Here is a 15,575-nt window from a genome sequence, read left to right as displayed (position 1 = left end):
TGCATATTAACCCGTCTATAAGACAAACACCCTGATTCCTTATCATGCTGCTATATGGTAAATAAAAGAATGGATCAGTCTTAATCACCAAAAGGACACTCTGGTTAATTAAGTCTATGGAGTATAGGATTTAATTGGATCAATAGAACATATTTGGCATTGCTATAACAACAATCAGCTCAATGCGATATCTGAGCTGGGAAAGTCGCCCAAAAGTCTCAGAGTCTCCAGATATCGAAATCTGTGGAAGAAATTTAAATAAAACCAAGCTTTCTGGAATGCTAAACTATATGTATTATACACTATCTAATGATCGGAGAAAATTATTTTTCTGGGGGGATTTCTTTCAAAAATGGTTGCAATTCAAATTAAATGTTTTTTAAGTGCATATGTATATGTATGTGATAACAGTATAGATCAGAGATTTGGACTTCGGGCCTCAAGGACCACAAACAAACCAAGGTTTCAGTAAATCCTTGGTTTGAACTCAAGTGATTTAATTAGTTTAGTAATTTTGGGATATCCATAAATCCTGCCCCGGATGTGGCAATTAGGACTTGGAGTTGAACATCCCTGATAAAATATTCTCTGACGAATACATATTTACTATGCCCTCTCTTCCCTATCTCCTCACCATTGGGATGGGGGATTAGGGTATTAAGGCAAAGTTAATCATATGGAGATTCAGAGTCCGCATTGTTTTGTATTATTGTCCTACACAGAGCACAGGTATGGAGGGAAGGAGAGAAGCCAAAATGATAGAGACATTGGGTAGACATGGTGTTTTGTTTTTTTATCAACTCAAATGTTCCAGTTGTGCTTGTTTGCATTGATAATTACATAAAGGAACATTAAGCCTTTACAGGAAATATTGACTTAAATATGTGATTATTGGTTGTACAATGAATTTTCTCTCTCTTAGGAAGTCTCCTATCATTCACCTTCAGCGACTGATTCCACTCTTACAGCGGAAGCCCTTGACCAGACTATTGCTATGTTCGACACTGTTGAAGAGGTGCTTAAACACTTCAATCCAGATACATGGCAAGTTGACCTCGAAAATCTGTATACAGACACATCACAATTTCGAGGAAGAACTTTCCAAGAAAAAAAATCTAAAGGTAAGAAAGTAGAATAAAAAAAATAAAGTGTCCAAATTCTTTGTATTTTTTTTTTTAAAAAGAAAAATCTAGATTACATGTTTACTCCAGACAGAAATAGCAATTTACCAATTCATGCACAAAAAAAATCCCTTTTTTTTGTCTATTGTCTATAATGATTTGTCACTCAATTTGCACATGCAATTTGGCACACTGCTTGATGTTGTATAATTACACGTAAAATAAATAATTTTAAATTTAATAGAGATGCTAAGATCCTTCACTAATGTGATAATTGGCAATTTATAAAAAAAAAAAACAGAGGGATACAAAAAAAGTAGACATTTTCCTTTAAACATGCAGTCAAATATAAAAATAAAATAATTTATTTATTTAGATTTATTGAGCTTAGAATGTGATAAAAAAACATTTAAATACTTAAAGTGATTCAACAAAGTACAGGGGCGAAGTTTATTTTAAAGGAGGAGAAATGTTAGAAGAAGAGGTCATAATTTAAAATCAGAGGTCAGAGGCTTAGATCTAATGTAAGGAACTTTTTACTTTACAGATAGGGTGTTAAGGAATGGAAATGATCTTCCGCATCAGGCTGAATGGTTCTTATCTGCTGTCAAATTCTATGTTTCTACATTTCTAGAAAAGAATGAGAATGCTATGTAAAATGTCACTGCCTAATCTAGGAAATATATGACGGAGACAATCATTTGCAACAGTTTGAAAATTATACCAACTAGACTGGCTGACCTTTCCTTATTTGCCTTCACATGCAATGCTATGAAGATCATAAGAATTGTGTAATGCTGCCATTGGTCCAATACAATAAAACTTCTGAGAATTACAACACAATATTTCAAAATGGGTTTTAGAAAATATAACATCCTGAATGTATGTATTGGGGTTTTGACTTTTTTTATTTTTATTTTTTTTTTATAATTGAAATTTATTAAAAAAGGAAAGAAATGCATTTAACCGATCGCCAGTATGTTGCAACACCCCGTCAGACAATGACTTCTATTGTTTTACACGCTCACGGTTCAAGAAACAAATGACTAATTTAATCCAGATTTATTGAAGAACATGCAGCATCATTTATGTCCCAGGAATAAATGTACCCTGTACTCATTACTACCTATGATTTGGTTTAATGTGCCTGTCAAGAGTACAATCCAATGCATAGCCAAGCTTAAAGCTTCAAAGTAACATCTTCAGGGTAGTCAGACATTTTGTACACTTAAACAATGTAATAGAGAACATCACTTGCTCCAAACCAAGCCTAAAACAGTCTGAATCTAAGACAGGATCAAGGACTCATTAAGACCAGAGTCTTACATCAGGAAAAATGTAGAGACTAGGTGGGTCAAATGGGTCTTATCTGCAGTCAAATTCTATGTTCCTATGTTTATTTATTTCATTTTTTTACCGGTGGCCTGCAAGAATGCGGTGAACTGATGATGAAGTGGTGACTTTAACAAAATTCAGCTTGTTCTTTAGAACACGTTTTTAGTAGGGGTGTAAAATAAAATTTATGAGTTGGGCTTGTAAAATTCATGAGATACAGGCTAACAAAGTTAAATAATAATGATCAAAGAACATTTGGAGACAGTCTGGTAGTTCTTCAAAGCTTTATAGCATGTGTAATGTAAATCATGTTTGTCAGGACATACAAAAAATCCAGAGTGAAAGACCAAAACTGATCTTCTAAGAGAGAAAAAACAATGCAACAGAAAATAACCTCAATTCATTATGGCTCAAATATACCCACTAGTCTTATATAGGAGGAATAGCAACAGCAGATGTCCCAACAAATGCATTATATTATGAATCTCAGTAAAGTAATATGTTTTGTCTTTCAGTAAATTTGGACAGGTTGAACGATGATGTGAAACGCTACAGTTGCACTCCAAGAAATTTCACAGTGAATTTAAGAGAAGAACTAAAGATTACCAACGCGGTGTTTTTCCCCCGCTGTCTGCTTGTTAAGCGGTGTGGGGGAAGTTGTGGATGCGGGACGCCAAACTGGAGATCCTGTACATGTACCTCAGGAAAAACGGTCAAAAAGTACCATGAGGTAATATATATGACATTTTACATTAACCACTTTGCTAATTTAGGACTAAGCCGTGGTCTGGTGGCATGTCAACCAACAGAAAAATGGCTATGGCTATGTCACGTGTTTATCTGGCTTTACGAGTAGTACTTTCAAGGAAGGTAGATGATTCAGGTAAATGGAAAAACCCATGAGATCTGCTTCCATCTGTTTGTGTTTTTTACTTATTTAGTCCCATGCATCATGTAGGTTCTTCTTCTGGATGAGGGAAGTGCATGACATCATATCTGCATGCAATCTCTGTGCAGAATAGAGAAGCAAACCCCAGCTGCACCACATATCTCATACTACTTTTTTTGTTCTCCCACTTACTCAAGAAGTACAGAAGGGGATGAAAGGATGTGGGGAGGTGAAATTATTTCTGCTCCAAAATCCTGGGAGTTTACAAAACCATTTAATTGAAGGAGAGCGGTAAGGTTAGTGGTAGGAGATTGGGATTTAAAGATCTCTGTAAAGGTAAAGCTATAAAAAGTAATTGAGTAGGAATCATCCCATAGGTTGGACTATATATGTTTGATATCAAATGTATTTCTTTTTCAGGATTATATTCAGGGATATAATCTTTAATTATGGGGAAAAAGCTTATTGATCCAAGGAGAAATTTGACTGCCATTTTGGAGTCAAGAAGGATTTTTTTTCCCCTGGTTAGTGCAAAATTGGAAAGAGCGGAACTGGGGTTTTTTTGCCATCTTGTTTGTGGATCAACAGCAACAAATTAACAGATATAGGAAAGGCTGAACTTGATGGACGCATGTCTTTTTTCAGGGAGGATTCCTATTTAAATGAATCAGTGACCAAATTTATAATCATATGCATTAGTTCTTATTTTGAACATTGATTGCACATTGTTAGAAACATGAAAAGCTCAAAGTGCTCAAATATTCTGTGGTTTACAATTCTGAATATTCTGTAATAGCTTTCTCATTATAAGAGGTAAATACATCCTAAAACAGCTTATCCTGCATACACTACTGTGAAATTTCCTTCCATTTTTCAATTTTGATACAGAATAAATTATACATTCAATGCACCTCTTGGTGACTAAATACAAAACCATTATATATATATATATATATATATATATATATACTGTAGAGAAGTCTTAAATCTATGAATATCAGTGCTGTGATTGCCAGTCAAGCAGTCGATTTTCCACTTTGTTCAAACACTCCTCTCCTGTCTTGTCACAGAAAAAAACTGTTTGCCAATTCATTTTTTCCCTCTGCTCTTATCTACGCAGCCCATATACCATGCTCATGTTTTTTAATACAAAACACAGGGAAAATCCCAAAGCTGTCAGAGGGTTTGTTAACTTAAATGCTGTCCAAATCTCTGTTCTCATCCAAAGCTTAGACTTTACTTTCCTAGAAGAAATAGAAATTCCATCCAAGATTTTCCCAGCTTGTGTCGGATTTTTCATTTTTTTATTTATTTTGTTTTATATACTATATTTGTCGTTATTATATTAAGGCTGAGTGCCAGATGCCTCCCAATATATGTCCATTTCCCAGAGAGAGAGATGTTCTGGGGCTTATAATCATGGCTGATACTTTATCAAGAGGTTTTATGAAACAATTTATTTATTTATATATATATATATATATATATATATATATATATATATATATATATATTACTCAGTTAAAAAAACAAACAGATATTAAATATATAGCTATGGGTTAAATGTACACAGTTTAACTTATGAACCCATTCCCTGCTGTTTCTATACACATTATTGTGGATTTTGTGGGTCTATTTTAGAACTGTGATACATTGATCAGCAAACATTATGAGCTCCTAGAAAAGAAAGAGATCAGGGAGGAAAGAAACAGAGGTATTGGGTACCAAAAACAAGCACAAAATATAGGCATAACAAATAATTATAACCTATATTTTATCCTTTCAATACTGAAAGAGTAAATCATTAGGAAAATTAATAATTATGATACTTTGTGTATGGAACTTGTAAGTATTTTGAAAAATCTCACATTTAACACTGGTTTTAAGAAGACTAATGTCAACACTATTTTTAATTCAAAATAACTGCTTGTCTAATCATATCAAAGCAAACTTCTGAGCAATAAGCTAATATTAAAGTAATTGTTTAATAAGATTCTGTTAAGCTAAACTAGTCATAATAATGTGTCCATATCCCCTTGATACAAACAGAAATGTATACAAGACCAAGTTTATTAAATCAAGCCCCTTGTTTCATATGCAAAACAGAATTGTATATTATTATTATTTTTATTATTATTGACCATAAAATATTCTGCTAGGTCAGGAATTATATTTATCAAGTCATCAGGAGAGATGCAGTGTTGAGGAGGCCAATTTACTTTCCAATTGCTCGAAGAACATAATAGATCTTCATCAGATCTTTTTTGAGCTGTTTTATAATGAAGAAAACCAACAGCATTAAATGATTAAGATGAGTTTTGGGTGAAAGATGAAAGTAAGAACTTACTTTGTTGTAGTTTGAGCAAGACATTATATCTTGTAGTGTTTTAATTCAATGTTATTGCTTAATTAAAGGGAAGGAACCTAAACATACCCGTTCACAGGGATTCCATACTGTGCTTTCCCTGAGATGGGAAATAAAATAATTTCATAATTTAGCAAGGGGGAAAGGGCAAGCATTGTCAAAACGATAGATGGAGATATTCAATATATAGTTATTACTTAATGTTCTGGGCTTACGTTTTTAAAAAGTTTATTTTCAAGTTCTAAAGATATAATATTTATTATTTTTATTATTATTATTATTAGTTATTGGTAATAAAAGCAGCTGTCATTCTCATTAGTGGGAAACAGAGAGGCTAATTTTAATCTTTAAAAAAGAAAAAATTTAGTACAAAAATTACATAAAGGGATTCATTGCCAAGAAGATCAACATGAGAAGGGACTAATTTGGCAAGGCGAAGTGAAAAAAAGTCCTGTTACATGTGCACCCATCCAATGAGATGGTAATTCCCAGCCAACGCCACAATTATATAATAATCACATGGAAGGATAATCATGCATGAAGAAGGTGATTAATACATTTAATATACTAAATGCGTGTGAAACATCTAAAACAATTTAAAATTGGCTCAAAAGACATATCCATAAACATTTATTAGTAAATGAGTTAGAAATAACCAATGGAAGAGATGTAACTTGTATGAATAAAGCAGCTGTTCCAGCAATATATATATATATATATACATACCGTACTTAGATACATACACACATACAGGATGCAGGATACTATAAAATACTTCATGGACTTTGGAAAATCATTATTTTGAATAGTCTTTATATTTTTTGAATAATTTTTTTTATTCATTATGGGTTTCCAGAGTGTTCAAAAAAGCAAAACTGAAGAATAAAAAAAAATAAATGTAAGAGTTTAATGATGACAAAATACATGTCTGATAAAAACACAAAAATTGCAAAACCCAGCTCTGAATATTCCAGCTATATAAAAATGTTTTTTTCAAAAAGGTCATTCAGACACGTGACCCTAAACGAAATTGCTAATAACTTCACTTAATTCATATTGTTATGCCAAACTAACACATATACTCAGAAACATGACCGTGTTTATATATTTATACAGAAAGCAATCAGTTCTTTCTTAAACTGAACAATTTCCATCATTAGTCAATCGGTTTATAATTAATATGATTACAATCAGCCTCTAAACAAGCATAAAAATGTGGCAATTCATTAACATATAAAACTAATGACACCATCACTCTTTTATCGGTGATCCCAATTACAGAGTGTGCCGGAAATAATGGCGTTGCCAGGGAAATGAGAATGGCATATGGAATATCAACAAGCAAATGTATGTTTCCTGAACATAAACTCTGACAACTTAAGGTTTCACAATTTCCATTATCTCTTGCCTTTCATATCCGAAGATCATTAAAGGCATACGTGAAAATCCGATAACTCTTCTTTTCTACAACTCTGGTATTTAATTCTGTTTTGTGTAATAAAATGTATGGTATATATTCCCATTGTACAGCACGACAGACTATGATGGCACTATATGAAAAATTAAATAATAATACTTCCCATATATGTTACTATAACACTAATGCATATGTCCACCAGTGATTACATTGTGGTTTGGACGCCTATGGTATTACTCAGCGCTAGATTAAGACCCCTAGGAACATGCATACAGTGGCGTATACTGTCCCAGGCCTAAGGCCTAGGTCTAAGCTAATACGGTGCTTGATATTTACATAGATATGCAACCGCGTATGTTGCATACATTTACTAAAGGGAGCAGACTTTTTTAATAAAATTATTTTGTTTTTGTTATTTTTTCCATTTTGTTTGGAGAAAAATAATGGCAGGAATTATGTTTTTTTTTCTGTTTTATTGCCACTGTATCACGCTATGTTATAAACAGTTAGCTCTGAATTAGGTATCTACGAATAGTGTAACTTGGCCTGGAAAAAATATAGACTCCCCTAGTTAAAGTGTAAGTACCTAGTGTAAAAAAAGAGTAAATTACATAAATTAGATTTATACACAACAAAGCAAGAGATTGGCGCCCACCCAGCAAATACTATTTAACAATGTAAGGTGACCAGTTATGTGGTCGCTGTGACCACCAATCACGGGGATTGTATGCATCACAAAAATTATGGTACAGCGTAGTCTCAGTCATTAAAAGGTTAATGAAATGTTTCACATATTACTGTATATTCTTGGCATATACATATAACTCCACTGATGATAATATGTATGCCAGGAAAGAGGTTATCTTAAAAAATGCACCAAAGAATTTCTATTTCTTTTGAATTTAAAGCCAAAGGGAGGTCGTCTGTGAAAGCCAAGAAAACGTCACAATTAATAAAAAGTGTCAGGCTGCTAGAGCTAACGTTCTAAATAAAGAAGGAAATTCTGGGAGGAACATGAGCGGTGAAAGATAAAGAGTGTGCCATTTTTAAGAGGAACGATCTGGTAATGAAAACAAAACGAGAAAGATTTATATCCGGGAGAAAGAGACTGTATAGTAACGATATAACAGCTACATAGTAATGTTTAGCACTTAAGACATTTCCAGGGTGGTTCTGAAGTTGTAAAGCATCATGGAGAATTTACAAATCAAGACAAATTCCAATTCTATTGGCTTTGCTTTCAAGAATAATGTAGAACATATTATGAAATTATTACTCAAGTTTATTCTTATTTGTGAAATACATAAAAAAACAAAACATTTTCCTTTTATGCTATTCTATCAACAGAACTTATAATGTGAAGTAATGGGCTGGTGTCTTCTCTACAATATTTATTAGGAATAAAATATATTTGGAATTGTTCCTAGTCTTTAAAAAACGCAGAACCCAAAATAAATAGGCCATTTTTGCACGTTTGTTTCACTTTTTTTTTCTTCTTTTCTTTCCTTTTTTGTAGACCTGCTCTTTATGATGGAGCGGTACAACATGATCAGAGATCCCCTTGAATTTTGTAGACCTCTGCTCATGCCCCTTCATATCTGTATCATCCACTTTCATTTCTTATCTTTTGGATTCTAAGCCCATTTTGTTTTTGTTTGTCCATATTGTTATGTTATGCCCTACTTGTTACGTCCTGTTCACCCATTGTACAGCGCTACGGAATACGATGGTGATATATAAATCAATAAATATAACAATAATCATTCATCTATAAACATATGCCTAAACAGTGAAGCAGCACAAAATAAATCTATTGACTAATTTATTATGCCAATCCTGTACGAAAAAGTCCTTTAAAAATAATTCAATCTTCTTAGGTGGATGTATGTTAATCAAAGATGTTCTTCAAACGTCAGCTATATTATCCTTATGGCTAGTTTTGTATGGATGATTAGAATTCACAGCACTGAAAGAGTCGGCCAACGATGGAACTGCTATGTGATTTACATTTGCAAATGCAATTTCAATGGTTTCCAAGTGTCATTTTCTTGATTGGGTGAAATAAGACAGGACCTTTGACTTTTCAAAATCACATATAAATGTAATAACCTTGCTGTGTTTATTTCTCTGTGTTCATAGAAGAGTAGTCTATGGACGCGTAGGAAACGCTTTAAAATAGGAAAATACATGTTTGGGTTTTTTTCATGCTGAGAAAGTTCATGTTTTATATGCTACATTAGTTTACTACAGCATCAAACCCACCCCCTCCAAATACTTATGCAGCTAAGCAGTTGCCATATAATTTATACAAGGGACGCACAAGAATTAGAGTTTTCAAGCAAAATAAATAAATATATATTGTCACGTACAAGTAGTTAGGAGACACCGTGGTCAGGAAGGACTCCAGGACAGAACAGGTCAAACAAGCCGAGGTCAGGTTTCCAGAGAGCAGGATAGTCATATAACGTAGCCGAGGTCAGGATTCAGGAAAACAGGATAAACGTAAACGTAGCCGATGTCAGGAATCAGGAAATCAACGAAGTCAGACAAGCCGGGATCATACACGAGAATACAGAATCAAAACGCTATCTGGGTACTAGCACAGGGCATAGACTTCCAACAGAAGGCAATGTCAGACAGAACTGAGGAGGTTTAAATAGGAACCGCAGAGGAAGTTCAAATCTCCAGCCAAACCTCATGACGTCACTTCCAATGTCCGGGAATCGCCACCATCATGGTTGTGGCGTAATCTCCCCTCATGTATGCCTGCAGTTTGGGAGTTCGCCACTAGAGGGCGCGCGAGCGCCGAAGCCGGACGCCGTGTTCAAGGAGGTTTGCCTCTCCTGCGCGGCAGTTCAGAAGACGACGGCAGAAGCGGCACCGCGTTGGAGGGCGGCCTCCCTCTCCTGTGAGGCGGCTGCTGCGGTCGTAGCCGTGCGTTGGAGGGGGGTCTCCCTCTCCTGCGTGGCGGCTCCGGTGGCCGTGCGTTGGAGGGGGGTCTGCCTCTCCTGAGTGGCGGCTCCAGTGGTCGAGAGTTGGAGGGGGGTCTCCCTCTCCTGCGTGGTGGCTGTGGAGGCAACGTGGGAGCCGGGGGCAGGTAAGTAACATATATACATATATATATATATAAATATACATTGTACATTATATATACACTATATTTTGAATATATATATTGAAGATATATATTGAATATATACATTATATATATATATATATATGTACAATTTTTGTATAATATATAATATATATAATATATTTTTATATATATATAGTAGAGTAGAGGTTGTAGCCGTATTAGTCCAGTAGTGTCAATATCAAAAAACAGATGGAATAAGTATCTTGTGATAATACCTTTTTTATTTGGACTAACAGAATTTTGGAATGACAAGCTTTCGGGAGCTCTTCTCCCTTTCTCAAGTCTAAAACATTTCTGAGCAAAACGACACATAGAATTCAATGTTGTGTGGCAGGGGAGGGGGGCTTACTACCCAGATCTGATAAGAGAGGGTGAGATGTTGTAAAAGTATGTGTCCCTCCAGAGGGTCATAAATGTTCTGAGTGGGGAATTTTGAAGGGGGGGTTAAGCACTGCTGAAGATAAATTGACACAAAAAAAAAATAACAAAATACCATAAGATGCTAGTGCTCACATACAGGGAATAGGAGTGCAGTGATGAATATAGGGATGGGAATGTATATGTCTACACATGTTGTCATATATACAGGTACATATAGATGAACATGGTGCACTAAAAGTACAGTACATATAGCAGGTGGGGGGTTATGTAAAACCTGTGTAGTGGGATAGGAGACCCAAATCGGCATTGAGTCCTCTATTCTTGCTGTTGAATAGTTGAATCATTCTGACTTCAAATGTTTGTCTTTCTTTGGTATTACTGAAGTCCCCTTTCAGTACTTTGATTTTTAGGTCCTTGATAGAATGGTCATTTTGGGTGAAGTGGTGTCCCACAGGGGTGCAGTAGGAATTTTCCTTGTGATGTTTAATGGAATGTCTGTGCATGTTCATTCTGCCATTTAGTTGCTGGCTGGTTTCTCCAATGTTACAGGTATGGGCACACTCACAGAACAGCTCTCAGGACTGGTCGAAAACACGCTAAAACCGTTTGTCATTAACACAAACAGCTTCATAAAAGACACCACTGACTTCCTCAACAAACTCAACCAAATCGCCAACCTCCCTGCTAACACCATCCTAGTAACCATGGACGTGGAATCCCTGTACAGCAACATTCCACATACAGATGGCATTAACGCCTGTTCACATTTTCTCTCAGGCACTGACAACCAAAAATACAACCCCCGAATCATCACAGAACTGGTAAAATTCATCCTCACACACAACTATTTTGCTTTCAACAATGAGATCTACCTACAAATCATGGGGACGGCTATGGGGACGAAGATGGCACCTCAATATGCCAACCTTTTCATGGCTGACTTAGAACAGAGATTCCTTGAAACACAAGACACCAAACCACACAAATATTACAGGTACATCGATGACATCTTCATCATTTGGACGGAAAGCGAGGAAAAACTGAAACAATTCCATGCCTCTTTCAACTCATTCCACCCGTCAATTAAACTAAAAATGGAGTACTCCACAAAATCCGTAAACTTTCTGGACACTACAGTAAGATGTACCAATGGTACAACCCACACCTCTCTTTACAGAAAACCCACAGACAGATGCAGCTATCTCCACAAATCCAGCTTTCACCCCTCCCATACTAAGCGGGGCATCATCTACAGCCAAGCAACCAGGTACCATCGAATATGCTCTGACCCCAACGACCGCAACCTGCATCTAAACGACCTCTCCAAATCTATGAAACAGAAAGGCTACCAATCAAAAACTATCAACCAACAAATCAACTCTGCTCTCAAAGTTCCACGCACACACCTGCTACAATATAGAGAAAAAAGAATCTCTACACGTGTACCACTTGTAGTCACCTATAACCCAGTGCTTGAAGAAATCCGGAAAGTCATCAAAGACCTACAGCCTATGCTAGCAGAAGATGAGACACTAAAAAACATCTTCCCTGAAACCCCCATTTTGGCCTTCAGACAACCCCCAAACCTGCAACAAAAATTAATTAACCGGAAACTACCCACCGACAGAATGAATAAAGAAAAAGGGACCACACCGTGCAAAAGGCCCCGCTGCAAACTGTGCCAACATATATGCACAGACAACATAGCCACCCACAACAGCAAGACCTACAGTATTAAAGGATCATATACCTGCACATCCAGCAATGTAGTGTATATGATACAATGCACGAAATGTGACCTAGGATGCTACATTGGAGAAACCAGCCAGCAACTAAATGGCAGAATGAACATGCACAGACATTCCATTAAACATCACAAGGAAAATTCCTACTGCACCCCTGTGGGACACCACTTCACCCAAAATGACCATTCTATCAAGGATCTAAAAATCAAAGTACTGAAAGGGGACTTCAGTAATACCAAAGAAAGACAAACATTTGAAGTCAGAATGATTCAACTATTCAACAGCAAGAATAGAGGACTCAATGTCGATTTGGGTCTCCTATCCCACTACACAGGTTTTACATAACCCCCCACCTGCTATATGTACTGTACTTTTAGTGCACCATGTTCATCTATATGTACCTGTATATATGACAACATGTGTAGACATATACATTCCCATCCCTATATTCATCACTGCACTCCTATTCCCTGTATGTGAGCACTAGCATCTTATGGTATTTTTTTTTTATTTTTTTTTTTGTCAATTTATCTTCAGCAGTGCTTAACCCCCCCTTCAAAATTCCCCACTCAGAACATTTATGACCCTCTGGAGGGACACATACTTTTACAACATCTCACCCTCTCTTATCAGATCTGGGTAGTAAGCCCCCCTCCCCTGCCACACAACATTGAAGGAATTTCAGTTTATCTAAACTAAATTTCAGTTGGTTTTAAATGGATAAGAAAAGAAAAATGTCAGTGCGCTAAGCTAGTCTCAAATAATACAAATGTATAATATGAGGCCTACCAAACAGTGTGAGCATGCTGCAAATACAGTGTGTTGGCTGTACAATGTATACAAAAAACAAAATACTGTCTGCGCTTCTCACCCTAATAAAGTTGGCAACAAATATATAAACATAATATAAATGAGAGGTTTTGGTTATATGAATTGGCCAAAGCATAATTAACTCACCCACCACTTCAAGGCACACTCTCAATAGGGTGAGAACCTACTCTCACCTCCTACATAGTGGGCACACAAAGCAGTTTATACTGCTACCAAAACCAGATTAATCTATTGGGGGATTAACCAGATTGATGGATAAAGTAGATTTAGTAAACTATGTAAAAACGATGGTAGGTGACACCAGAAACTCTCTAAGAAAGAAAACAAATAATAATCTTTATGTGACATTTATATTTGTCTTATATTGGGTTGTTTGTCTTATCAAGTAAGCAGCAGCGATGGATTGTTACACATTTTTGATTTGGTTATGAAGATTGTTAGATTATTGTGTTACAGATTAAATATCTACTTTTATGATTTTTTTTTTAAATTCCATACAAGGGGCAAAACTCTTCTTAAATATAGCTGTATTGGTGCAGACATAAGGTTGCAGATTATTTTGAAGACTATAAATAAAAGATATTGGAGTCGAACAGTTGAACATTCTTGTACTGATGTATTTTAATATATCTTTAATTTAAATTGCAAAAAATATTTTATACAACTAAATAAATAGTTTCTTAGAGGGTATATTCCTGTTTTTGAAATATTTAAGTAATCAGCTTTAGGAGAGACAACAATTCTTACACAAGAAAGGGATGGTCTTTCATTATTATCAATTTTATTTTGTAGGTGCTGAAGGTAATTCCGGAACCGGGATACAACAAGAAAAAGAATAAGACCAAGAGTATGGCCATCGTAGATATCCAGCTTGAACATCACGAGCGTTGTGATTGCATTTGCAGTTCTAGACCACCCCGATAAGAAGCAAACATTGGGTTTCTTCACGTCTCCCTTTTCAGAGCTCTGTGGACTTATGTTTTCCGGTCAAAATAGACAGCACTAGTAATATAATTTTTTTTGCAACAAAGGGTTTTGTTTTTGTTAAAATTGTGCTACAAAAAAGCTTTGGGCAAAATAATAAAATGTATAGTCGTGTTGGCCAGTGCTGGAATTAATGCTCTAGACTAGCAAGAAAGTAAAACACAAAAAACAATGATGCCAACATAACACGTGTTAACATGAAAAGAAGTTTATATATAAAAACCATGATGTAAGAATGCTAAAAAAAATGGTAATTTAGGGAGATATAACAGACCAAGGACACTGTGTTTTAAGGTAATAAATCCAGGAAAGGTAGATTATGTGCAGGAAAGGTTATTGTGGGGATGTACAGTATATGTACTTGCTATACTCAGTACATTTTATTCATTTGTTTAATAATTTTATACATTTTCAGTAATACATTTTGCTTTTTTTAAAATATATTAAAGACCTTTTTTGTGTGTTTTTTTTTAAATTCATTATATCAATCAACATCTCAGTAAAGCAGAAAAAGTTTGTATCATCTAGAATCCAATGCTGTTAATATACAGAGTTCCAGCCAAACTCCCCTTGCAAATAATTTGTGGAATGAATTGTTTACTGCACCTAAAATTATATAATTTAAATAACCTGCTTTAACTTAAGTAGCTTTGCTGTATAGAGCTTAGTAGATTGCGCTTTATTTATGTTCTAAAATTAAAATATTTTTTTACAGTAAAAAAAATTCTAAAAACGGCAAGTCAACAATGTAAATGGGCAGCAATATAAAGGATAACAGAGTTACAGATCGTTGAATAAACACAAGCTGTTCCTGTTCTTTTCCAGTGTTTTTCATTTCATTTTCACATATATTTTACTGATTCATTGTATTTCCTAAAACTAAAATAAATGATAAGAAATACAAATATACATGGTGTCATTGTTTTGCAAAAGAAATAAAAACAGACGTTAAAAGTCTTTAATAATAGAATATATTTGCATACCTGACATGGATTACTATTAATGTACATTCAGGGTCGGCCCAAGGCAAAATGCCGCCTGGGGCGAATTTTAAAATGCCCCTTCCTTATCTACCCTTCCTCTCTCTCCGTCCCTGCCGCCCCCCCCTTGTACTTACCTTTCAGCAGTCCTGCGGCGAGTCTCCCTGTTCGGTCTCGGTGCCGGCTTATAATGCTGAGCGCCGGAAATCTTCCGGCACTCAGCATTACAAGCCGGCACCGAGACCAAACAGGAAGACTCGCCGCAGAGGAGAGAGGGGCGCCGAGCGGGTACTGACAGCTTGGTAAGCGAAAACCACTCGGCGCCCCTTTCTCTCTCTTTCGCTTTAAAAAAAAGAAAAAAAAAAGGTGCTTGGGGCGGCAAAGTGCC

General features: G+C 35.6%; 1 protein-coding gene across 1 annotated transcript in view; it reads left to right on the top strand.

Moving 5' to 3' along the window:
* LOC149288904 (platelet-derived growth factor D-like) overlaps positions 1-14,147 on the top strand; it is a 67,708-nt gene extending 53,561 nt beyond the window's left edge. Inside the window, exons 6-8 of the mRNA XM_089491173.1 lie at positions 923-1,121; positions 2,972-3,186; positions 14,016-14,147. Coding sequence (XP_089347299.1) covers positions 923-1,121; positions 2,972-3,186; positions 14,016-14,147 — 546 coding nt within the window. The remainder of the gene's footprint in view (positions 1-922; positions 1,122-2,971; positions 3,187-14,015) is intronic.
* The last annotated feature ends 1,428 nt before the right edge of the window (positions 14,148-15,575 follow it).

This window comes from Sceloporus occidentalis, unplaced genomic scaffold, assembly GCF_023333645.1.
Source record: "Sceloporus occidentalis isolate IW3139 unplaced genomic scaffold, rSceOcc1.0.p SCAF_49, whole genome shotgun sequence".
Taxonomy (NCBI): domain Eukaryota; kingdom Metazoa; phylum Chordata; class Lepidosauria; order Squamata; family Phrynosomatidae; genus Sceloporus; species Sceloporus occidentalis.
This window is presented reverse-complemented; position numbering and strand designations above follow the sequence as displayed.